At 34.7% G+C, this 24,233-nt stretch overlaps 2 protein-coding genes across 2 annotated transcripts; one reads left to right on the forward strand and one right to left on the reverse strand.

Annotated features, from left to right (window-relative positions):
* Positions 1-549: 549 nt before the first annotated feature.
* Positions 550-4,409, reverse strand: LOC126851638 (tigger transposable element-derived protein 1-like). Its single transcript, XM_050595789.1, has 4 exons — positions 4,283-4,409; positions 1,335-1,721; positions 1,021-1,227; positions 550-881 (listed from the first exon to the last, which is right to left on the reverse strand). The coding sequence occupies exons 1-4, from the start codon at positions 4,407-4,409 to the stop codon at positions 550-552; spliced, it is 1,053 nt and encodes a 350-aa protein (XP_050451746.1).
* Positions 4,410-22,121: 17,712 nt separating this feature from the next.
* LOC126851496 (E3 ubiquitin-protein ligase CHIP) lies at positions 22,122-24,014 on the forward strand. The gene is made up of 4 exons (XM_050595545.1): positions 22,122-22,373; positions 22,715-22,913; positions 23,013-23,335; positions 23,436-24,014. The coding sequence occupies exons 1-4, from the start codon at positions 22,257-22,259 to the stop codon at positions 23,676-23,678; spliced, it is 882 nt and encodes a 293-aa protein (XP_050451502.1). The 5' UTR covers positions 22,122-22,256; the 3' UTR covers positions 23,679-24,014.
* Positions 24,015-24,233: the final 219 nt, after the last annotated feature.

Genomic DNA, 24,233 nt, shown 5'->3' on the forward strand with positions numbered 1-24,233 from the left:
AAATACAGTAAAACCTGTTTTTGTGCGGTGGATAGGGACCGCATAAAAGAAATCGTACAAAAAATATTCGAAAATTTTATAAATTCTTACATATAATAAACAACTTTGTACGATATACCGCCTAAAATTTTTTTATGCGGTGGATAGGGACCGCATAAAAAAGTCGGACTTAGAAAATACATCAATGACTTATGAAATAGATGAGAGAATGCTTTCAATTAAATAAAATAATTAAATTAGACCTAAAGAAATTGTAAAAGATTTAATTTTTCATTGTACATATATATGGAGAAGTTTTCAAATTATACGTTAAATAGTTTGCTGCTACTCGTCGTAATCTAAAACGCGCATCTTCTTGTGATGAATCGGTTGAAAATCGCTTTCGTCGCTTGAAGATAGGATTTAAATTGGTTTGTTTTTTGTACCATAAAGTCGGTGATCAGTTTTTGTGACGACGGTTGACTGGTCAATTGCTTGTAAACGTCACGATAGTGAGACATGCATGATCTCAGCTCTTTTGGAATTTTAAGCGTCTTTCGGCATTGGTATCTATTTTAAGAAAATGCGTTTCCAATTTTTCGAAATCTGGATCCCTGCATATATTTTATCCGCAGTAATAGATTCCGGTTCTTCTTGTCCATTTTCATAATCTATCAAACTATTGATAATGTCGCTATCATCGACAGCTTGGTCCTCAATCATCTCGTCCAGGTCATTATCGTTGAAAGAGTCAAAGCCTTCTCCGCCGATGTTATGTGCGAGCGCACTAATTTCAGATAATAACGTTGACGCGTTTTCGGTAACGTTTCGATTAATTACACATTCAGGCCAGATCACTTTCCAGCACGAATTTAATGTGTGTTGTTTGATTTGTCCAATTGCTGCAATAATATGGTTTATGCAGTCTAAAATTGAGAATTTTTCCAAACCTCAGTTAGGCTTAAGTTATCGTCCTCTAGCTTTTTAAAATGTAGCTGAAAGTTAATTTGATATAATGTTTCTTAAAATTTGCGATTATGCCCTGATCCAGTGGTTGTATAAGGCTGGTCGTATTTGGTGGTAAAAACACCATTTGTATATTAGGATGTTCTATACAGGGATGACCGGGTGCATTATCTACAATTAGCAATACTTTAAACGGAAGACCCATCTCTTCCATGTATTTTTCAACTTCTGGTACAAAACAATCATTGAACCATGTTGTAAATACAGCTGATGTGACCCATGCTTTTTATTGGCCATGAAGTGTACTGGATATTCAGATAAATTTACGCCTTTTAGCGCACGTGGGTGTAATGCTTTATTTATAATAAGTGGTGTTAACATCTTTGCACCAGAGGCATTACTGCAAAGAAGAAGTGTGATTCGGTCCTTTGCCGCTTTAAAACCACTTGCAGTTTTCTCCGATTTCGCAATTAATGTTCGACTGGGCATCTTTTTCCAGAATAACCCAGTCTCATCAGCATTAAATATTTGGTCTGGGCAATATCCACCATCATCAATGATTTCCGCTAATACTTTGCGATAATTCATAGCAGCCGTTTCATCGGCGGACGCTGCCTCGCCTTGTATCTTCACATTGTGAAGTGCGTACCGTTGTACAAATCCAGCAAACCAGCCGTTGCTCGCAGAAAATGTCACGTTTCGTGAACAGGATGACGAACTTGGTTCTAAGTCCTTCAGTTGGTTGAAATAATGTCTAGCTTTTTCTTGAATTAATTCTTTGTGAACGGGGATTCGTTTTTAGTCAAATCTTTAAACCACAACACGAGAGCCTTTTCCGTCTTCTCTAATACAATATTTCTCGAATACGATGCTCTTTTACTACTGTCATTTGTTGCACTATTAAAAGATTCATATATTTTATTCGCACGTTTGTGTATAGCTCTGATCGTGGATTCACCTAATTTAAATTCATTAGCAACAGCTGTAGATCCTTCACCATCTGCTAGTCTATTTAATATTAGAATTTTTGTTTCTAATGGAATTGTCTGTCTTTTACTTTCTTTTGGCTATAATTATTCATTGTAAGGGAGTGCTTATGTCTAAAATTAAAATAAAAATCATAAAAACTACATATAAATAGAAACAAAAGTAACTAATTTATTTACCTTTAATCTCACTATAAAATGAATCCTTAATCACGTGAATCGTGGATAAAACTCTGAATACGAAGCGTATGCTGTTCGCGCGTCGAGCGACAATACTGTGTACGTAACTGACTCTGCCTTGTCAGGAGATTGTTTAAAATAAATGAACAGAGCATCGCGAAGTCCAGATACACCGTTGTCAAAGGAGACCACGTAATCAGAGTTCGTCCACAACATGTATATGTACATTGATAGGAAACATTAAATTGGTGCTAACGCCGTTAAGATTCATATACCGCATAAAAATAAATCGCACAAAACCAATCGCACAAAAACAAAATCGCATAAAAAAGGACCGCACAAAAACAGGTTTTACTGTAATGCATTTAAAAAGCCTGTTATTGCGGTCTCATTCTTAAAAACTTCCAGAAAAGAGGGTAGAACTGTGCGCGACATTGAAAGCGTCATTCTGTGCGGAGAAAAAGCGTCGTAAAATTACAAGAACTTTCACTTTAAGAATTATTGTCTATAGTGACTTGAATAAATAACTTGCAATCATCTCAGAAATGAATGGTTACTTTAATTAATATCTGTGAATAACAATAACAATACATATCAATTATTTTTTTTAATTAATATGATATTAATATATTATTAATAAAATTAATTGTTTATTTATTGTCACAGTTTTAATGATTTTAATAATTAATTCGAAAAATATTTTAACACATCCTAAAATACAGAGAACATTTAATGTAATGGAACGTCGAAGTGTTTTCAATTATTTGTTAATTATTATTTGTAAATTTATTTTATTACTTATTTATAAAATTTGCAAATTAGGATATTTCAGTAGTAATTAATTCGAAAAATAATTTGATATCAAGTTGATATTATTAATTTTCTACTTTTTTATAATTACTCTTTGCTTATATTATTATATTATTTTGTGTTGTAATGTATCTATAAAAAAAATAATATTTTTGAAATTTATCTTTTTGAGCAATTAATTAACAATTTTGATATATATTTATTTCTGTATTTATAGTTTGCTATAAATTTCGTTTTTCGAAAGGCTAGCATAATATTAAGTCAGCATCGTTAATATTAATTTTTTCCTGCTAACAATAAATGCAATATAAGCAAAAAAATCGAATTAGAATTTTAAAAAAAATTAACAATAAATTATAGCATTCACTTACATCCAAATTTGAATTTTTTGTGCTGAACATTGAAAGAGAATTGAAAATATTCCTCTGCTTTAAATTCTACAATTTTTATCTTTGTATGTTTATATTGTGCAATTTTTATCTCTGTATGTTTATATTGTGTAACTCTATTCAATAATATTATATATTCATCTCTTTTCTTTTGCTTTGAATAAATCCCATCGGCGTACAACATATTTTCTGCTTTGAAACACGTGCAGCAAATAGAATCAGCTGCTTATGTCAAGTGTATATAGTGTATAATCTCGAAATTGTTACAGAGATAGAATTCGAAAACTTTCCGCAAATTCCTTTTGCAATTTTTAGCAAACTCCTTTTTTCTTATCTTGGCAATTTAAACTTATAACTATTATGACAAGTATTTTAAAATAAATAATATATCAATTTATTAGTAACCTCAGCTAAAAGCCAAGAAGTAAAAGAAATAAAATAAATAATATATAAAAAAATAATAACTTTATTTTTATCATTATATTTTGACAAATGTATTCCTGATATCTCGATATTGATTTGCGTGATTTTAAAATATTTTGATCAATATCGTCGATTAAATAACAATTATTTATATATACTTTTATTTATCAAAAAATATTTAAATTAAATTTAAAAAAATAGATAAAAATTTATTACAAATATATTATAATTTTCTTTATTTTCTGAATTATTCTACAAGTTTGACATTACTCGTGTTATTTCGAAATTGAATCGCAATCAACGCACATGTTACTTGCAAAAATTAATACTCCTCATCCTCATAAATCATCATAGATTGATGAGAACGCGGACGCATGTTGCACAGTATCCGTCTAATGTGGCAAATCCGTGTACTTATATGTATACGGATTTATCATCACAAAGAAATATATATATGTATATGTGTGTACATATAGGTAAGTCTCGGTATTTGTAATAATAGCGTCCCGCCCGCACACGTATGTCCGAGGGGTCTTCGAACAGTGGTACTGCCAGCACTGTGCTGATTTCTCGAGGGATATAACAGAACTTGGAACGGTAATGTCAATCCAATCCACGTCCTAATGCCTGTACCCGACAACGACCCTATCTCCTCACGCTGTAGAACTGCAGTCATTCCTTCAGCGGCACCTACAAGATTCTTCTCCCTTCACTTCAATTTCTCTCACTTTAATTTTCCGACGCCGGTCAGACGCTCGTTTCCCGATAAAAAAAAAAGTATCGGACGGTTTCGATATACTCTCGAAAGGCGCGACGAGATGATAATCGGTCGTCGAAACGAGAGCGGTTTACAAAAGTATAATTAAAAGTTGGTAACCGCCCAGCGATTTGCGCAAACGCGCATACACATATCGAATCACGCGATAGCCACATATGCGACACGTGCCACGTAACGACTCTCAGAGACAGATCAAAGTTAACCGATTGGCAAAAGTCCGACAAGCGCGCACACCGATGACCGTCGATGCTGGGTACGGACGCTTCAGTTTTGTAACTAATTCGTTATATTTAAGTTTGAATAGCGTAATCCACGGGAATTTCAGAGTTTCATAATTGCCAAATGGTGTCTCCAAAGGGAATAGCCGCCACCAGTCTTCGTGTGGAACTCATCGTAGGAATTATCGCCGCTAACGCGCCGCCAGTACTCATTTCGAAATGATTGTTTTCTGAGTTTCGCGTAACGAGTAACATATTAACGCGTTGTTTCACCGGCTGAAAAAGTCGGGGAGGAGGAAGGGGAAACCAGTTACAATTTACGCGCCAAGTTGGCTTAATTACGAGCGATATATATCGTTTAAATTAGATTCATCGCGAAATTTTTCTGCGACACGGAGAGATACTGAAACTCGAACAATCCTCGAAGCACTCCACCAGTGTAGCCCCGCCGGCGTGCTTTCAATCCTCTTAAAGTGCGCGGTACTTAAAACGCCGTGTTCACATTCTTCTTTCTCTCTCTTTTATTTTTTTTCTCGAAAAGTATTACGATTCATGTATTTCTACAGCAAAAGAATAACACATATATGCGAATATTTAAATTAATTGTATTATATATATATATATATATATATATATATATATATATATATATATATATGTATGTCTAATGAAGAGAGTTTTTATAAAAAAAAATATCTCTGTTTTTATTCTCTTTTATTCGCGATTGTTGCTGTTTGGTCAACAAGAAGATTTTGCCTGAAGCAATCATTTCCTATCGAGAGATCGTTCTTACTGACATATTTAACTCGGCAACTTTTTCGTCAACACAGTTATTTTTCCTTGAGTCAATTATCTCAGACGGAGATTGTTTTCAATAGGATCAGATGTCAATATATAAGGAAGTACGAACGAAAACAAGGAAGAAACTTAAGATCAGCGAGGTATAATATTGTTCCACTTGCATCTGTAGCTACGTTAGCAGGCAAAACATCGGGAAAAGGAGTATATCGAATCTCGGTGAAAAATCTCGAAGAGATAAATCCGTAGTCTCTCGTCGAAATTGCAAAACTCTTGTACAGGTTTCTTGATATCAAGTTTCTTGAGATGTTTATAATGACATCATTCGAGTTTTCTATAAGGAGCATCCTCATATTCTAATTGAATCTTCAAACAATAATATCGTAAGACAGAACTGATACACTAATTATCGATCGCAAAACGCATTTCAGTTTCTATCCGTTCGTTCGCTCCGTACCGACAAATATATTTTGTAAACACTAGATGAGCAGCCAGCGTGTGTTTATTTGTTTCTGACAGACGAGTGTATAGGAAAGCCTCAAAAACTTTGCTGACTGGATTTCACGATTGACAATCCCGCGAAACGAGCAGAATTGTGAAGCGTAAAATTTGCTCGGACAGCGAAGGGGCGAAAGGAGAAAGGGGGGGGGAGGGTGTGTGGGGGGAGGATTGGCCGGAAATGGTGGATGTCACGGTTGCCCGAGCTCCGAACGACATGTTGGTAATTGAGAGAGTATTCAAATGCTTGGGCCGATACGTGACCGTCCTCTGGAAGCGTACTCGCCAATGTAAAGCACCTAATGGCGTTTTGGATAACACAGAGTTCGCATCGCGGCCCCGCGTGCGGTTAACGCGTTTGCTTTGTTCGACTTAAAATTAAATGCGCGAACGCGAATCGTTTACAATAATATCGCGGCGATATTAATGTTAATAACAACAACGCTAGTCTCTTCGAATCGCGCGAAATCATTTATTCGATGCTTGTAAGAGACGCCAGTAGTCACGCATACGAATTTATTAATGATGAAAATCGGTTTATTCATTTGCTTTGATATAAAACACAGAGAATAGCTTATAATTATCTTTTATGCAAAAGAGTACACATGGCAATCTGTTCTGTGAAAAAAAAAAAAAGATTGAGTCTATCAATCAGCTTATTAAAAATTCTTATATTACAGTTAAAATATTTCATGCAATTAAATACTAATATATTAAATTAATTTTCCTAGACTTTGAAAGTTTGATGATTAAGTATAAACAAGAATATTTAAGAGAAAATGTTTAAGTTGACTTCGAACTAAAGAACAATTTTATTCCTACACACACATATCGCCGATCGATGAAAAGCAATCGAAAAAGTTTATCATCAGTTTTCTATTAAACGTAATTTAACTTCCCTCTCGCGTATATATAGTTTGCATTCACGTAATTTAATCTCTTTGATGTTGACATCTGACTAACTTACAAAATTTGACACAAGCCCGAGGGTAAAATTACAGATTCAATCTAAACAGTTATCAGTGGCAACTCCATCATGTTGCATCAAAGTGACGTTTTTGTTATATCCAACAGATTAGTCAAAGATCAACACTCGAGTATTGAACTATTCAACAGTTAAAATGCAATTAGATTATTTAATTAGCGATTGATCAATTATAACATTTTCGTCAATTAGACGCGTGTAATAACTGTAATTAATTATTTAGAAAATTAATTCTTAAACCTTTTCTTGTTTTATCATAAATTATAATGGATCATATCGGACACAATTATTCTCCACATCAGTGTATAGTTGATATACGATGGAAATGCATACGGTTCTGTATATATATATATATATATATATATATATATATATATATATATATATATGTATGTATGTATGTATACGAACAGCTAATCAAAAAATCCATCGGTAGAAACCGTAAATCACGGACCTTCAGCGTTTCGCATTATATGAGACACGTTCCAATAATCGCGAATTGCTTCGAAACGTAATATACCGCGACTCCTGCCAATAAAATTCCTTTTTGCCGCTCGCGATAGTCCATATACGAGCCTGCAACGTGACGAGAGGGTCCTCTCCCATAGAAAGTCGGTATACGGATATAGTAAAAGATAAATCTTTCGCCGCTGCGTGATCTATTCTTGGAAATAGATCGTGAGCTCGGCGAAGCGAGCGAGCCGAATTAAATCGCGCAAGTCAAGCAGAAGAATCGCGAAAAAGCGATTCCAAAATCGAAACTTTTAACTGTTTCTCTCTCTCTCTCTTTTCCTTTGAAACTCCAGCGTGAACGATTAACAGATAATTAAATTTCCGTATAAAATTTTTATTTGCATATTGCTGTTTATTCAGTATACTTTACTCCTCTTTTTTTTCTCCCCTATTCTCTCACGTCACAATTGATACGGACGATTAATCATCCCGGATTATATATCATTTTAATGGTAATCCTGAAGGATGATACTTATTTAAAACTTTTTCTATATAGACACCAAATTGACAATTGTGCGTTGAAATTGATAAACGATATAGTGATTATTGATGTGTTTCGATATCTATTTGATTGCATTTGCAATAAAAACTCGATATTGTGGTTTTTAATATTAATTAGTTAATATAAATGTTATAGATATAAAAAACCAGCCTGCTGTTTCGCGACTCTAAGTATGTGATTCGTGATCGACATCTACGCTTGCTAGTCACAAGGTTTTTTCATGTCCATCAATTAGATGACATTTCACACACGCGAGATCGATGATAATCCGTGAATATCGTGACGCAGAGATGAGTCTAATTTTATACAGCAATCAATCGATTGAATTTTGCGAAACGCGAGATTGCGCGATGATTGATCGTGATAAGGAGTGAGAACACGATCGAGTATATTCTATTAATATCACTATAATGTTCGAATTAAAGGAAATTAATTTTACTAAAATGCCGATTGAATGATGAATAAAATTTCAAAAAAAATAAAATAAATTTGTAATATATCTCGATTTGTCAGCGACATGTATTGAGGTGAAAAAAAATCTGACAAAATTACTCGCGCGATTCAAAGGGAAAAATTAATCGAAAATTAATGATTTAATTACATTTTCGATTGTCATTTTATGCTATAAACGATTGCATTCGGTGCAGGAAGTATCACTAGATGCAAATCGAGGAAATCATTAAAATTACTATGGCGATTAGATCCGCTGTACGAGGTTTCCATGCGCATGCATTCTACAATAGCTTATAGCAGAGAGGTATATTAAATATACTACGCTAAACCGCCCTACCTTTTATGCCCTCGTTCCGTAAATGTCCGTGTATATCTTTATCGTTGGCTATGCAGCGTGGCGCGAGTGGCTTGTAAAAAAGAACGAGGACGTGAAATATTTCATTCTGGCGAGCGCGGGAGAGTGTCCGTCCGACGTTCCATTAGTGCCCCCCCTCGTTCAGCAAACTCATCATTATCGCGGATGTAACGGGTAGGTACACATCTGCCAGGCCATATTCTCCTCCCCCTCTTTTAGTTTTCCTTTTTTTTTTTTTTTAGAATATATGCCGTCTATCTCTCTGCCATTATGCGAGAAAAACGTTAGACACAGCTGTGTGTTTTCATTTAGAGCTATTGCGCGAAATTTTGAGGGATGTATTTTTTTTTGAAAGTAAAATAGAGACGTTGACCGAGGATAGATCGACTTTAAGCCAGAGAAAATAAATCGCGCATAAAAAAGATAGCCGTTTTAAAATAATCTGAATTAAAGCAAGAGTCTCGTGTAATTTTTTACGCGAATGTCGCTGCTTTAATTTCTGAATATTATTATATTAATGATCTACGCGTTTTTTTATAGCTAGTTAAAAATTGTAAATAATCTAGCGCCCCCAATTCGTTTAATACGAATCCCGATGTCGGCGATACCGGCGAGTTTATCACTTAGATTATTATTCAGGTGCGAATTACTCTCGCGATTGCACTTAACTAATTGGTCCATTCAATTATACGTTACGTTTCAATCAGAGGGATATCACACGCCGTCCGCATTCAAATAATATATATCACCGTCTCGGCCGCCATGCAAATTCGTATTTACTGCGAATCGCGAGATGATTTATCCCGCTGTACCTTTAATCACAGTAATGAATATCATCTCGGGTGGAAAAAAAAATCGTCCGGCTGATAAACCGATGTTTTACGGTTTAAAAGTCGCTTTTTCAAAGTGTCCGAGAAGGAGTTGCTAATCGCGACCGATGTGGAGGAAATGGGACGGGAGGAATAAAGATCTAAGCCTCATAATTAGCGTTTGATCACCGGCTTATGAGAAAGCGCTCCATGCCAAACTGTCGCTGCCCTTATAATCAATCAAAGCGACGTGATTAATAGACGGAGAATAATGAAAAATGATCGAATTAAGGTAACGCGAGCGACGAGCCCGTATTCACTTATTGCTCATTGACGTTTTCACCTTCCCCATACGTTATCACTAATGATCGCACGAGGTCTCATTCAGTTATACGGTTGAATAAAAGCAAAAGGTCGAAATATTTCGAAATATCTACGGAATTTTGAATGAAGCTTTTCAGATTTTTTTAATTATATACACGGAATATTTCTTGAAACTATTATCCCGCTATCATATTTTAAATAATGCACAATCATATGCATTTGTGACATAATTACCATAATTTTATTCTTTCTGAAGATACCATGAACGGGAGGATAAAAATGATGGGAAAAGAGAAATTTAAAAATTATTATATTTTACCTTACTTAATAAGACTAAAGTACTCGCGTGGCAAACTCATCGTCATCTAATTGTTTCATTCGCGGCCAGTTCTTAATTCGCCAAACGTGCTCGAATAACGTGCGCGCGCGTTTGCAACGTGTTCGTTCCGATCCAGTATTTAATTCAGGTGTCACCTGTGTACTTAAGCACGCGCGCTTAAGGCTCGCACACCGCATCGCACCGCATCGCAGCGCTGCGAGCTAAATCAAACAACGTTGCAAATTGCAAATGGGAACTAATTGCTTTCGCGCTTTACTTACAACCGCAGTAACGTTTTAACAAGCTCCGATGTAGAGGCGCGCGAGCCGAGAGGTCTCTCTCTCTCTCTCTCTCTCTCTCTCTCTCTCTCTCTCCGATCTCTCGTAACGAGGAATTTAATGCGCATAAAGGACACGAGAACGCAATACGCAAAGCAGTTCCAATTAGCACCGCTGACAAAAGTGAAACTCAATGACGCTCTCCCCCTCTCCTCCCCCCCCCGCCCTTGCGTACATGTCGATTGCGTAATAATGGGAGAAAATCGGTAATCAGATTGCAAGAGGATTGCGGCAGCGCTCAAGCACACGCGACATTTCCCGTTGTCACCATACTCGCATAATTATTTTAATGTATATAATTTGCGGGAGACACAAAACCTCGCTTACATAACACATTCTGATTACCACGTATGATCAAAGCTTTCGGACAAAATCTCCATCCACGTGTGAGGATTGTTTATATCGCGCTTTTCGTTGCATTACTTCCATTTCGTTACATTACTTCCATTGGTTAAGCACAATAGAAACTTAAATCCCAGTTAATAATTTGTATTATCTTTTTATGTGTATTTTAATCGGTATTGTACACAAAGATTAAAATAGATTCCAAATTGTTATGAATTTTTTTCCCTCAGCTTTTCGGATGTGTATAACGGCGCAGTATAAAGTGCGGCGATTATCGTTGTATCAAAGAAGCGAAAGATCCATAAAGAACTTTATGAGATTGTGCGAAGAAAATATGTCCAAAGTTTATCTTGCACATTTATCTCGAGCATTTCGTTGATTATAACCTTGTCTCCCTTTTCGCGTCACAAATTTGTAGAATCTTTCTGTATAAATTAATTTTCTGCAGTTACACGCGAATGACAGTTGATTCTAAAAGTGCATCTCGCCTTAAACGATGAAGTAAAATCATTTACGGTTTCGCATCGCCGGCCAAGTAAAGCATTTAAGCGTTTCTTATACAGAACACTCGAAACAAACTACGACTAATGAGATCTTTCGATTTACTTTCATCACGAGAATACACTCCGCAATGTGCCGTCCTTCCGGTTGTCTTCAGCTTCGATCCGTATCATCCAAAAATCCGCTCTACTTTTCATCGTTTTAAAAAACGCATACCGCACTTTGAAACGTCAAAAAATGAATATATTTTCTAGATTTTGTTGCAGCACAACTTGATACAAATTTTTAATTTTTTTATAATATTAGTACAATATTATTAACTCAAGTAAAAATTTTCAGCTTAAAAAAAATTTTTTTTAGTTATGCGAATATTTGCTAAGCTACTCCAATTTCACGATGTGTATGAAAATGTTCATTTATAATATCTGAAATAAAAAATACAAATTTTTTGTTATTAAACATATTAATAGCTATTTTATTCGTCTTTTTTTTTCAAAATTTTAAACAAAAAATGGAGAATCGGATTAAAAAAAGTATCATTAATAAAAGTCTTATTAGAAACTCGCATGCAAATTTGAAGTCACACGTGCATGAAAATATAAATCTGCAAATATTCGCATAATCTAAAATAAAAATTTAAGCTGAAAATTTTTATTCAAGTACTTAATAATATTGTATTAATATCGTAAAAAAAAATAAGAAGTTTTTATCAAGTCGTTGCGCTGTAAAAAAATCTTTTTGGAAAATGTATTTATTTTTCGAGAGTTCAAACGAGTATTCCGAGTATTCCTTAACAGTACTTTACATTTACAACATGAAACTCGCGACGGTCGCAGTCGCAAATCCGAGGATAGGAGATCACCTTCCACGAAGGATATATCGGGGATGCAAAACGGAGGATGCACCGTATTATATGAAGCATCGACGCTTTCATGACGCCGCGACGTTGTTTGTGGAACGGTGTTTGGCTGCACGGTGTATGCGTGCGCCAGCTGATGCTGGTGGTCGTCGGTGTGTTTACCCTGATGATGCAATTGTATATACAGTAGGAGGCTCTGTTCGCGTCTCGGCGCAGGGGCACGATGCACGTGTTAGTCGGATGGTGACAACGTGCTTAGGCCTCAGCGTACGTAGGAGATATCTATGTTTGTCCATTCAGAATATGGGTTTGCGATGGCCGTCGCGTTACAGATTTGCGGCAGAATCACTAAGGAGAATCCCTAAATATCCTTAAATAATCAGTTCTGAGAGAGACTCCCGGAAGGATAATATAGGTGGATATAGGTAATCATTTTATGTCCGTTTAAACGATCTCTATGCAGAATCAGCATCTTATTTCCAATGTAATATTGGTAGTGTTTTGATTCTAGAATTTTAAACTTTAATGTTTCGAATGTAATCCTCTTCGAGCGATTCAATGTAAAAAATAGGAATGAAAAAAGTTTATTATTGTGGAGTACAGATAGATTATATTTTCATAAAAATTTTTTAAAAATTTATTAAGCTCTAAAAATCAAAAGATTTTAAGATCACGTTTTTAATTTGATTTTTATTTAAATAACTATCTTATTATCAGTTTTTACTCCCTGGAAAAACATGGAATTCTCAGAGAATCTTTTTATATTTGAAAAAATCAGAGAAATCTCATGGAATTTTGTTGAGACTCAAAGAATTTTTTTAAAAAAGCCTCTCTTTGATACTGTAAGCAGTAGATAATTCACAAATTATGTGTTTAAAATATATTATAAATATATCTGTCTCTGTTTATATATTCAGTATTTTAATAAAATATATGAAACGCCTATTCTTTATTTTAATTTTCAGTGATAAAAAATAAAAATGTTATACAAGTTAAAAACCTCAACGAAAATTATTCAGTTTTATTTTAAATACATTTGTAAATCTAGCACTTGAAACTTGAAAATGTCTATAATAAAAAAACTTATTTTAGGAAATTGTATCAAAAAATATTAAAAATATTCTCTTTATCTGGAATTTTGAACAAAAATATCTAAAAAATCAGGAAGTTTTCAGAGAAATTTTTTGAATAGACGCCTTGTATTATTTTATACAATTTAAAGGAAAAATCTTTCCTATCCTTAATTATAACTTTCATTATACTCGCACGAAATCAACTTAAACATAATTATGATGCTAATTATAATTATTCTGATGCAGAATACTAAAAGATTTAATCGAGTGATGTTCATAATATCATATTTATCACACAATTTTATTCGTTGCTTATTAAAGAAAATATTAAAAATCGTGCATATCGATACTAATTTGAGGACGTTTTCAAACAGGCTTTCCGAAATAAGGAAGCAAATGGAGTTGGCGAAAAGTATTAATGCGAGGTATGAAAGTAAGATAAGTGAACCGTATAGGGCGGCCGCGGCCGCCAGATATCCGGGATCGCGAAACTAATTCCAGCCTCTAATGGTTCTGCCAATAGCAATTTCTGTAAGACTGAATAGTGATTCTCAGATATTAAGAGAACGAGAAACTTTCCTTCGACGGTTCCGCACGGTACGTAAAGGTTCTGCTCTCCCGTGCAATTTCCGTCCACTCTCTTACACACACACACACACACACTCTCTCTCTCTCTCTCTCTCTCTCTCTCTCTCTCTTTGTACCCTATTCCTGAGTTCTGTTCTTCTAGCTATCCCTGAACGCTCTAGGTAGAGGCATTAAACACCTAATGGGCTTTTTTTGCGTTACGTCGATAACGAAAAGAACCGCAATGATTGATTTTCGTCTAACTAACAGCGAACCTTTTTATCTTCAACAACGTTCGCGAAGAACAATTCAATCTAAACTAAATGCTGAAAACGCTGTACTGTTTATAAAAATCCACCCTTAATAATCGCAATAAATACTAACTAGATCAAAGTTATTTAATAGAGAATTAAAGATAAAAAAAATATATATATATATATGATTTATTATATTTTTTAAGCTAGGCCCAGAATAATCGCGGAATTTAATGATACGTATAAATAAATCTGCAAATTTTCGAGTTAAATTCGTTCTTATCGCTAATCGAAATTCTTTCAATTTTTATTTTGCTTTTAAATTTTGACTTTGAATTTTATTACCATAGCTAACACATTGCTTCTATAAGCCGATTTTGGCACGCAATACGCATACAATCCGATTATGCAACTTATCAAAAATACAATAAAATAGAAAAGATACGTTATCAGGTAACATCAGGTGTATTGAACAATACATTGAACAATGTATTGATTGTCACCGTTTCTTTCGCGGGCTTTTATCCGAGATCGTTAAATGATTTGTGAATGTATTTCCTCGTTTAAAATATACAGATGACAGGAATCGGAGTAATATCCACGAATTGTTTACGCGATCTATTTCCGGCGTGTCTCGAGATTCACAATCGCGATCTACATCAACGATGACATTCAATTGTAACGTGGTTGCCGAAAATTTCACTCATACACCTTGAAAGATTATCTCTTTCGATTTTTCGCCCGCGAGATATAATTTTCAATTTCCTCCTTTCTGTCGAGAACGATAAAAATTTTCGCGACGAGAGAGAGAGAGAGAGAGAGAGAGAAAGAGAGAGAGAGATCTCTTATAATATTATACCAATTAATCTTTCTTCAAAAAGCACAATTTACGAGGGCAATATGCTCACTCGATATCCAATAGAGAATCTTCCTCTTGAGGCATGAACGAATCGACAGGCCGATTCTTGGGTCGTTTCAATCCTTCACCTCCTTTTGTATCTGCACAAAAATCTTGCCTCTCGTTTTCGGCGGAAAGCAAAGAGTTATAGCGGCGCATACCATCACGATTACGAAAAACGTTAAGTAAAGCATCCAGTGTGATGCAGAACTTGATCGATATTGTATAACGAACCATACGTTTGAAGAAGGCAAACATCGAGAGCATTAATTTCGATAGCAAAAAAAACTTGGCCATTTATGATTGCCTATACAAGCATCGAACAGCAATTGAAGCCCCAATCATCATGAATATTTTAGTTTGATAACATTTATTTCCGAGAACAGAAAAGTAAACATAAATGAAGATTAGAAAAAAATGTATTCCTACGCAGCAAGCATTTTCCTATAAATTAAATGTAATAAGAAGAGAATTTTAATAACGGAAATATTAATCTATTATTCTATTTTCATGTAGATATATCAATTTCTTTATCTAATGACTAGGTCATCTTTAATAATTAAATTCCATTCGATTTTTTCCATTCGATCGTGAAATCCGTTATAAAATTATTAATCATTTTCCATCGGCACCATTCCATTTCCGTATCGGAACCATTAATTTTTTCCGTCGAGCTTTGTCAGAAATAGAAGCTTAGGATTGGATACTCTCCGGGATACACCGAATGCTGATCCGGAAATGTAGAGTTACATTTTTAAGCAGCAGAACGCAAAGTCCACAAATGATAAACAACACGGCGATTGATAATTCCATTCGCATTTTTATCACAATATACACCATACCACTATCATGTGTGTATACACAAATATCTCTATCTATATCATATCTACTCCCATGCTCTGGTCGCACTGATTCAACGTTTTCATTAGAGAAAAAAATAGTGATGTAATACCAACCGTGTTTGCATGGGCCGGCTCTTGTTTTTAACCTACGGTCGCGTTGTTAGTAGAATAAATATTTTCACGCGATCTGTATACGAAACTGATGTACACTGTTTGCTAGAACGCGTTATATCTATGAGTATCATTTTTTCTTCGATAATTCCATTTCGATAAGCTCCGGAGAATTATACTAGTGTTCTTCTAAGCAGCCGCGAAATTCGACGATATCACGCACAGCTGATCGTAGACATAGTTTAATCAATCTGATATATCGAATTGACGAACGGATTATAGCGCAATTATTGATTAATAATTAATTACACGTTAACAATTATCCATGGAATATTATCTTTTCTCCTTAAAATTCTATACTGTAATTGCGAAACGCACATCTATAATAACGCAAAAAAGAAAAGAAAATAACGCAAAAAAGTAACTTATCTCAAGTTACAATATTTACTATATGTTTAATCTATTTCTTGGTTCAAATTGTCGTTAATGTTATTTAGTTTATAATTTTTTCTTTTATATTACCTAAATTTTTATTGAATTATTACATATTTTTTATATAATTTTTACGTTTATTCTTATTTTTTTAACTTTATTTAAAAAAGAATTAATAACTATGTTCCTATCAAATATATATCGCATTCAAATTGCGAAAAATCTCAATTACAGAGTAAAATGTTTTCCTGCTAAAAAATAGTAATTTATTTTAAGATTTTATGAATTTTTTTCATCACATATGTACGTGTATTTGTATCTGATTCGTACTTTCTCGTTTTCCTCTCTCATTAATTATCAAGCTTTTTTCCATATTATATTTTCTTTTTCATATTTTCCTCTTTAATATCTTTTAATTATATTTAAATATGTAATAAAAATAAAAGATTACAAATATTATATCAAAAAGAAGTTATATTATTACATAATTATTTAAAAATATAGTAGAATTATTTTACCTCTACTTTTGCAAGGTAAACTGTCTTTTCTAAAATAGAATGCTTCGAAAATTTACGATTCCAATTGTTTTTATGCTATATGACTTTTCGTGAGACATAAATGTATTAGAATAACTTTATACTTAAGAACCCGAAGGGGATAAATACCGTAAAGGATGAAACGCCAGATCCCATTACACTTTAGTGAGGATACGTCGTCCTCGAAACAACCTGCTCGGGAATCGATTGGTCCGTCTCCCAAACGGTGAGACAGACTCCTCTACATTGATATTCAGTAACGGCCCTCGTCTCTTCGAACCGTCAAGAAATTTTATCCCGGGCATTGCAACACGCGCGTTCCCCGTGGAATCGCTAAGTTCGTCGTCGTCGACAACGGCGGTTCGGGTATCGAATAATTATACAAGTCGAGTAAGTAGCCCGATGCCGTGACAAGCGTGACGAACGGAATTCGTTGTCTATGTAGCGTGGTATTGTCACAATAGAATTCTTCGAAGGATTCTTATTCCACGACGAACATATCGATCCGTCCCAATCGCTAATTATATCTATCACAAAATAATCGTTAAAAAAAGAAATGCAATAGACGATATTATTTCAAATTTATCGCAATATTTTGTTACTTCCAATTTATTCTGGTATTTATTTATCTGATACTTTTTTCTTAAATTTAAAATTTATTTTGGATTATTTATTATATTATTTGAAATGTGTCTAGTTTTATTTGTCTATATTTATTTAGGAAATTTCTCTAGTTGATAAATTTATAATTAATTACTTTTTAAAAAGTTACAATTTTATCGATAAAATAATAGTAAGATAATAGCAATTCTGATCGAATGTTCAGATTTTTATATTTTACACGATGAAATCCTGTATCGATATATATATTTCGGGGTAGCAATCAAAGAGCACAAGCGAGCTTTGCAGCGGAATGGCTTTGATCGTTCTATTAAATATCTCTTGTCTATTGAATAAATCCATACCGTTATATATGGATATGATAGATATTTCTATTCATCGATGAAAACGATTGTTGATATTCCGGTCCACTTGTGATATCCCTTGTTGATCTGGGGAAACCGATGCATTCAGGTATTAAACTGAAATATCAAATCAACAACAGGGTATAACGATGTATCTTCACGCGATTTTATAAAGCCAAATCGATCTGCAGATATATCCTTAAAAAACAGAAAATTCTTCCAACAAACCTCAAACTGCAATAAAGTCTCATCAATTTATTATTTATTAAAAATTTATTTATCCATCTTTAAATATTTGCGTGTATAATTGATCAATACAATACACGATGAAAATTACGCTAATATTCATTTATTATTTTGTTATAAAAATGGCTGCTTTGCATTAAAAATAACTCTTTCCCTTAAAAACAACGGGACACTCATTGATTTATTCGCAGCGTATATATGTATACATAAACTCATTTATCGCGCGAGTTACAAACTTATATATTAATTATATAACGATGTGAAAGCAATTACTGATAGAGATCAATTTGTCCCGCTTCGTCAATTTTCACTAGTCCGATTAATATATCGGCTTTAGAACTGTCGAGCATCCAACTGCTGCAAATTATTATTATTTATCGGATATTATATGCTGTGAATGAGAATTTGAGCGTCGCCTCGTTTCGCTTAATGACAAAATCGTGTTCGTTACACGGCTCTTGTGATGAATATCACAAAGCATAATCAATAAAAAAAAAAAAGTGAACAAATCGTTGAAAACGGTTTTGCATAAATTGAATGGCACATCCGTATTATCTGCATTGTAAAATATGTTAATAATAAAAAGACGAGGATATATAAAAAAGGAAAATATGTATGCGTAAAGAGAAATTCGACGAAAAGTTAATAGAATGTGAAACGTTTTGCAAGTCGTAAGGAAATCTCGATTGGCACTTGAAGCTTCGAAAGTAGACGGGTTCGATATTAAATTAGAATATTCTCAACATATATGATGCTGCATGGATATATATATATATATATATATATATATATATACACAATATATATTCTCGCATAAGACTTCTTTCCCGTGTGGAGATGCGAGTGCATCCGCCCGCCTTGAATATCAATTCCTTTCTCCGTCGTAAGAGGAAAATCTATATTCACGCGCGTCCATACCTAAAGATCCGTGGCCTGTTGAATCTTTTTCAATTGATCGTCCGATTTTATATCATATTACTTGGAATAACTCAATCATTAATAGGACGTCTTCTCGTAATTTCACTAGTGATACATTAATAGATTTTTAATTACAAACGATTAAAGATTCAATAGTCTTGTAGATCTGAATTACAGATATAATATTAGACTTGTAAATTGATTAAATATTACGCGATTATGATAAAAATCTGGTTGAAGTTATTACTACAATTTTTTTTTCGAGAATAACTCTTGATCGAAATTTCGAGGATAAACAGGAATAGAAGAAATCGCGCGATTCCAACGAGGTGCACGCGTTAAGGAAATGCATGTGCATGCACGTTGCTCGCGCCGCGTATGAATAATAACACGCGTGCATCGCCAATCCTTTTCCCCTCCCTCCCCTCGCCAACTACCCCTTTGTAAGAAATTCCGGCATCAGGAAACGCGCGGGGCGAAAATCATGGCTGACTATAGCTGGCGTGTCTAGAGACCGTAAGAAATGATAATACAGCCTAGTTGTGTGCGCATACATAACGCTTGCGCCTATGTGCACACCCTCCTATGCACCGCGGATGCCTCGACGGACCTATGGCTCGCCGAAGGGGTGGATATTTATGTTCGCCGTAGCGTGAGCGCGAAACATACCTCGCCAAGTCCCTTCTCTCCGAACTCCGAACCGTCAAGCACACCCACACAAACGCTTTCGGCGTTTGACCGTTACTTCGAGGTGTAATTCGCCAGATTGCCATCGGATTGAGTAATTTTGCTGTAATCGCGTAGGTACGGTCGAATCCTTTCGACCAGCTCCTTCGACGTATGTACACGACATGCGACGTCAATGACCATAATTTCCCGTCGTTTAATAACACGTGTGTCGGTACCCATACGAGCCATATGGTGATCAAGCGGATAAGCTTCGAATGGATGTACATGACGGAAGATGCATGACTGTGAATGTGCTAAAATTTGCAAAGCATAATAAATTTGTAAGACATGCAGTAAGAGATTCAATCAATTGTATTGTAAATTTATTGGTCAGAGAGAAGTAAGTTTGTGAATCTTAAATATAAATATATCGAAAAAATAATATTACAAATATAGTAATATTATTAAATATATAGTAATATTACGAATATTAAGATTGTAGGAGGCCTTCGATTTTTATGTACACGGTCACATTCAAAAAGTTCTAAGATTGATTTTTTTTTTTTTTTTTAATATATCAGTGTCACTATTTCTCAATCAATATTTGAACTATAGTATAATCTTTTGATATTTCCCATATTTTTTTTTATTGCAATATTGCATATGCACTATTAAAAAACTATTGCACATAATGCAATGAAAAAAATGTGCTAAATGTCAAATGGATACATTTAAAAAAAAAAAAAAAATCAGTCTTGGTACTTCTTGAACGTATATCGTGTATATGTTGACATATCTTACTTTACTATTCAGTAATACAATAAAAAAATAGAATTATTATTTTAATATTAATTATTATATTTAATATTCTATTATTAGTTTTCTACTAGAGTATCTTTCAGACTCAAACGAAATAAATCTTCTTTTACCCATTTTAGCATCGACTTTTCCTACATATTATAGCATCGCGAATAAACTGACAGAAATATAAAGCCACTGTTCTAACATCGATGAAGACCTGATTCGCATTGTGAATCCCGCTGTAATCTGAGTGGACACGCTTAATAGCCTCCAGACGAACCCCTTAATGGCGCGGTGTGTAGTTGAATGGATAGTTCTGATGACGACCCAGACCCGGGTCTAGACCGATGGACGAGGGGCATCGTCGTACAATCCGGGATTAATAGCGCGCAAACTAATTCAAATGTCTAATAAATCTTGGCCGGCACCCACCCGATCAGGTGTGTGCTTGCGCCCACTGAATTTCTCCACGCCGGTCGGTCCGATCGATTGGGTCGGTCGAAGAGCAGCCAGATAGATTCGATTAACCCCGCGAGTTTCGTTAACAACTAACGCGATTACTTCTAATTCCAATTTGTCACCAAGAAACCGTGGCAGGAACTTCTATTCCCGTATAGAGAAGAATACGGAATTGAAGTCTCAAACGAACCAACCGGGTCACAATCTCTTCCCTCTTCCTCACCCCCCTCCCTCGCCACCTGCTTCTGACCCAGACACGCTACCAAGTTTCGAGCCTTACGGGCCTCTTATTTAATACTATGTAGATATCGAATCCATATTGTTATCAAGCTGAATGGCTGACAAATTACGCCCACGCGATATCGAGCGTCGAGTAAACGCGCGCCTGCTTTTCGTATGACTCTCTTTGCCATTTTAATACTCGGATTCATTAAAAAGAGGGATGAAGATGAAAAAGAGAGAAAGACGTCTTTATAATATTTGCATCTCTGAAATTATTCAGCCCTGATGATTGTTTTACGATGTAAAAGCTACAAGAATATTGCTTTGTAAATATCTACAATTATTAAGTAACGGTTTACACATACATGTAACAAGGATGTCAGGTTCAATATTTTTCGAAATAATTCGTTAAATGAATAATGAATTTTTCATACATTACGTGAGGAAGAAAACTTTGATATATGCAGTAAAATCTTTATTTACTCACCTCTCGCCTGTTTCGACAAAATTCACAACGCACAATAAACTATGTAATATTACACTTGCCGAGGTATTATTTGACGACGACGTCGTTCCCGCGTAGATGGATCTGACGATAAAAGGCAAAGTGTACAAAATCGCATTTAGAGATACAACTCTCTTTCGCGGAAAATGTTCCAATTTCGAATTAAAATCTGCGAGTGCGACGATGGTAAAGAAATTAGCAATCGAAATTTTTTCGAACACCCTAAAGATGGCGGGCAAACTGCAAGCATTCCCGTCTAGATCGCGTCGAGTCGGTCAAAGTCGATGACTCGACGAAACAAAGATGAAATATTTGACGTTCGTTTAGAGGTTAGATAAAAGGCTGCCGTATTCGTTTCGCGTATAGCTTCTCGTTTACGAATAATTGATTTGATCGTGCATGTAGTGCGACGTGATCATCGGCCGTCATCATGAGTAAGATGTATTCGACGGCGAACCTGTCCGACAAGGAGCTGAAGGAACAGGGGAACCGTCTCTTCGATCTGCACAAGTACGAGGACGCGGCCAATTGCTATACAAAGGCGATTGTGAGTGACATTTGAGTACATGCTCGATATCGCCGCGATTCCAAATCGAAATTCTAAGTTATTGCGCACTTTGGTGCGCCTGCTCGATTGTTTACCAGTTGTTACATACGCAGCAAGTATTTTTTGTTTTGAATCATGAATCACATGCAGTGTTTGTCAAAGATGGCAGTTTGATGCTCTGCACCTAGTGTCGAAAATTTGTACTAGAATTTCACAGAAACGAGGGAAGACTTTGAAATTTGATTATATATATACTTCTAATACGATTTTATTATATCTTTAAATAAAGAAAGAATAATTTTTCACAACAAAATAATCTTATTTCTTGATTTTTGCTGCAGATAAAGAATCCAGACCAAGCATTGTACTTCACAAATCGAGCACTGTGTCACTTGAAATTGAAACAATGGGAATCTGTCTGTAAGGATTGCAGACGAGCCTTAGATATAGATCCTTGCTTGATGAAAGGTCATTTTTTCTTGGGACTCGCCCTGCTGGAATTGGAACTCTTTGACGAAGCTGTAAAACATTTGCAGAGAGGTAAATAGCAAAGTAGATCTATATTCTTATTATTTTTTCAAGAAAGAGAAAGAATGGATTAGATTTATAGTAAAATTGTAAATATTGGAAACAATGCAGCTGTAGATTTGGCAAAGGAACAGAAATTGAATTATGGTGACGACATCACCAGTGTATTACGACAGGCACGTAAACGTCGTTTTCAAGTGAGGGAAGAACAGAGGATTGCTCAAGATATTGAACTGCAGACTTATTTGAGCCAGCTGATTGTAGATGATGCAAAACGTAACTTATCAGCTTTACAAGAACAGGAGACAAAGGATTCCGATACTGATGCAAGTTCAACTGAATTTGCTATGAGAAAAGAGGAGATTGAGGAGAAGAGAGATACCTGCCTATCGCGACTCAATGATCTCTTCGCTAAAGTCGACGAGAGGAGAAGGGTTTGTTTCTTTCCTATTTCTGTTACTTTCAACACGAGTCATTGTATTCATATTCTGTAATAGTCTGTGCAATTACTATTTACAAATGAATTGTTTGCAGAAAAGAGAAGTGCCTGATTATTTGTGCGGTAAGATCAGTTTTGAAATCTTGCAAGAACCAGTGATTACACCTAGTGGAATCACATACGAACGGAAAGACATCGAGGAGCATCTTCAGCGAGTTGGTCATTTTGATCCAGTTACGCGTGTGCGTCTTACGCAAGATCAATTAATCCCAAATTTGGCGATGAAGGAAGTGGTTGATACTTTCTTACAGGAAAACGAATGGGCTTTGCATTACTGATGTCAATACATAATTTACTGCCATAGATTTATATTAAGGCAATGGTGATCTTTAGCAATGGAACGAAAAAAATCGATATTTGATAAAGAAATTTATAGAAAGATATCTAAAGGAAGAAATCTCAAGAAAATGTAAAGTAATAGAGTATATATTATAATGAGAAAATGCTTTATCTTGTTATTGTTAAATATTTTTCTGAAATATGCCATATGAGAAACGTGAAAGTTATTATTATTGAATGTAAGTATAGTAATAGTAAATAATTAATTAAAGTAAGGATTAATGTAAACTGATACAGGGGACATTACCATAAGAGGAAATATATAATTAATTGCATATAGATTTATTTATTCTATAGTCGGCAATTTTTGTTTTATAAAATTGAAATTTTGTAATAATTGTTTTTGATAAAAGTTTGAAACTAGAATTTCAAAATTCAAAGCTGAAAGATGAAAACTTTCAAATTTCTAAGTAGAAACGTAGAATTATAAACATATATATCTAATTTTTTATTCATCTTACTGAATAAATTATTCATTTTTTGCTACTAAAATT

This window comes from Cataglyphis hispanica, chromosome 8, assembly GCF_021464435.1.
Source record: "Cataglyphis hispanica isolate Lineage 1 chromosome 8, ULB_Chis1_1.0, whole genome shotgun sequence".
Taxonomy (NCBI): domain Eukaryota; kingdom Metazoa; phylum Arthropoda; class Insecta; order Hymenoptera; family Formicidae; genus Cataglyphis; species Cataglyphis hispanica.

Excerpts from the sequence above, each read along its gene's own strand:
- LOC126851638 (XM_050595789.1), bottom strand. The coding sequence starts at position 4,409 with ATGACTGCAGTTCTACAGCGTGAGGAGATAGGGTCGTTGTCGGGTACA. Across the intron at positions 1,722-4,282 it reads AAATCAGCACAGTGCTGGCA|AATTAATTCAAGAAAAAGCT; the intron begins GTACCACTGTTC and ends CCGTTCACAAAG. Across the intron at positions 1,228-1,334 it reads TCTTTGCAGTAATGCCTCTG|CATGGGTCACATCAGCTGTA; the intron begins GTGCAAAGATGT and ends GCCAATAAAAAG.
- LOC126851496 (XM_050595545.1), top strand. The coding sequence starts at position 22,257 with ATGAGTAAGATGTATTCGACGGCGAACCTGTCCGACAAGGAGCTGAAG. Across the intron at positions 22,914-23,012 it reads TGTAAAACATTTGCAGAGAG|CTGTAGATTTGGCAAAGGAA; the intron begins GTAAATAGCAAA and ends GAAACAATGCAG. Across the intron at positions 23,336-23,435 it reads AAGTCGACGAGAGGAGAAGG|AAAAGAGAAGTGCCTGATTA; the intron begins GTTTGTTTCTTT and ends AATTGTTTGCAG.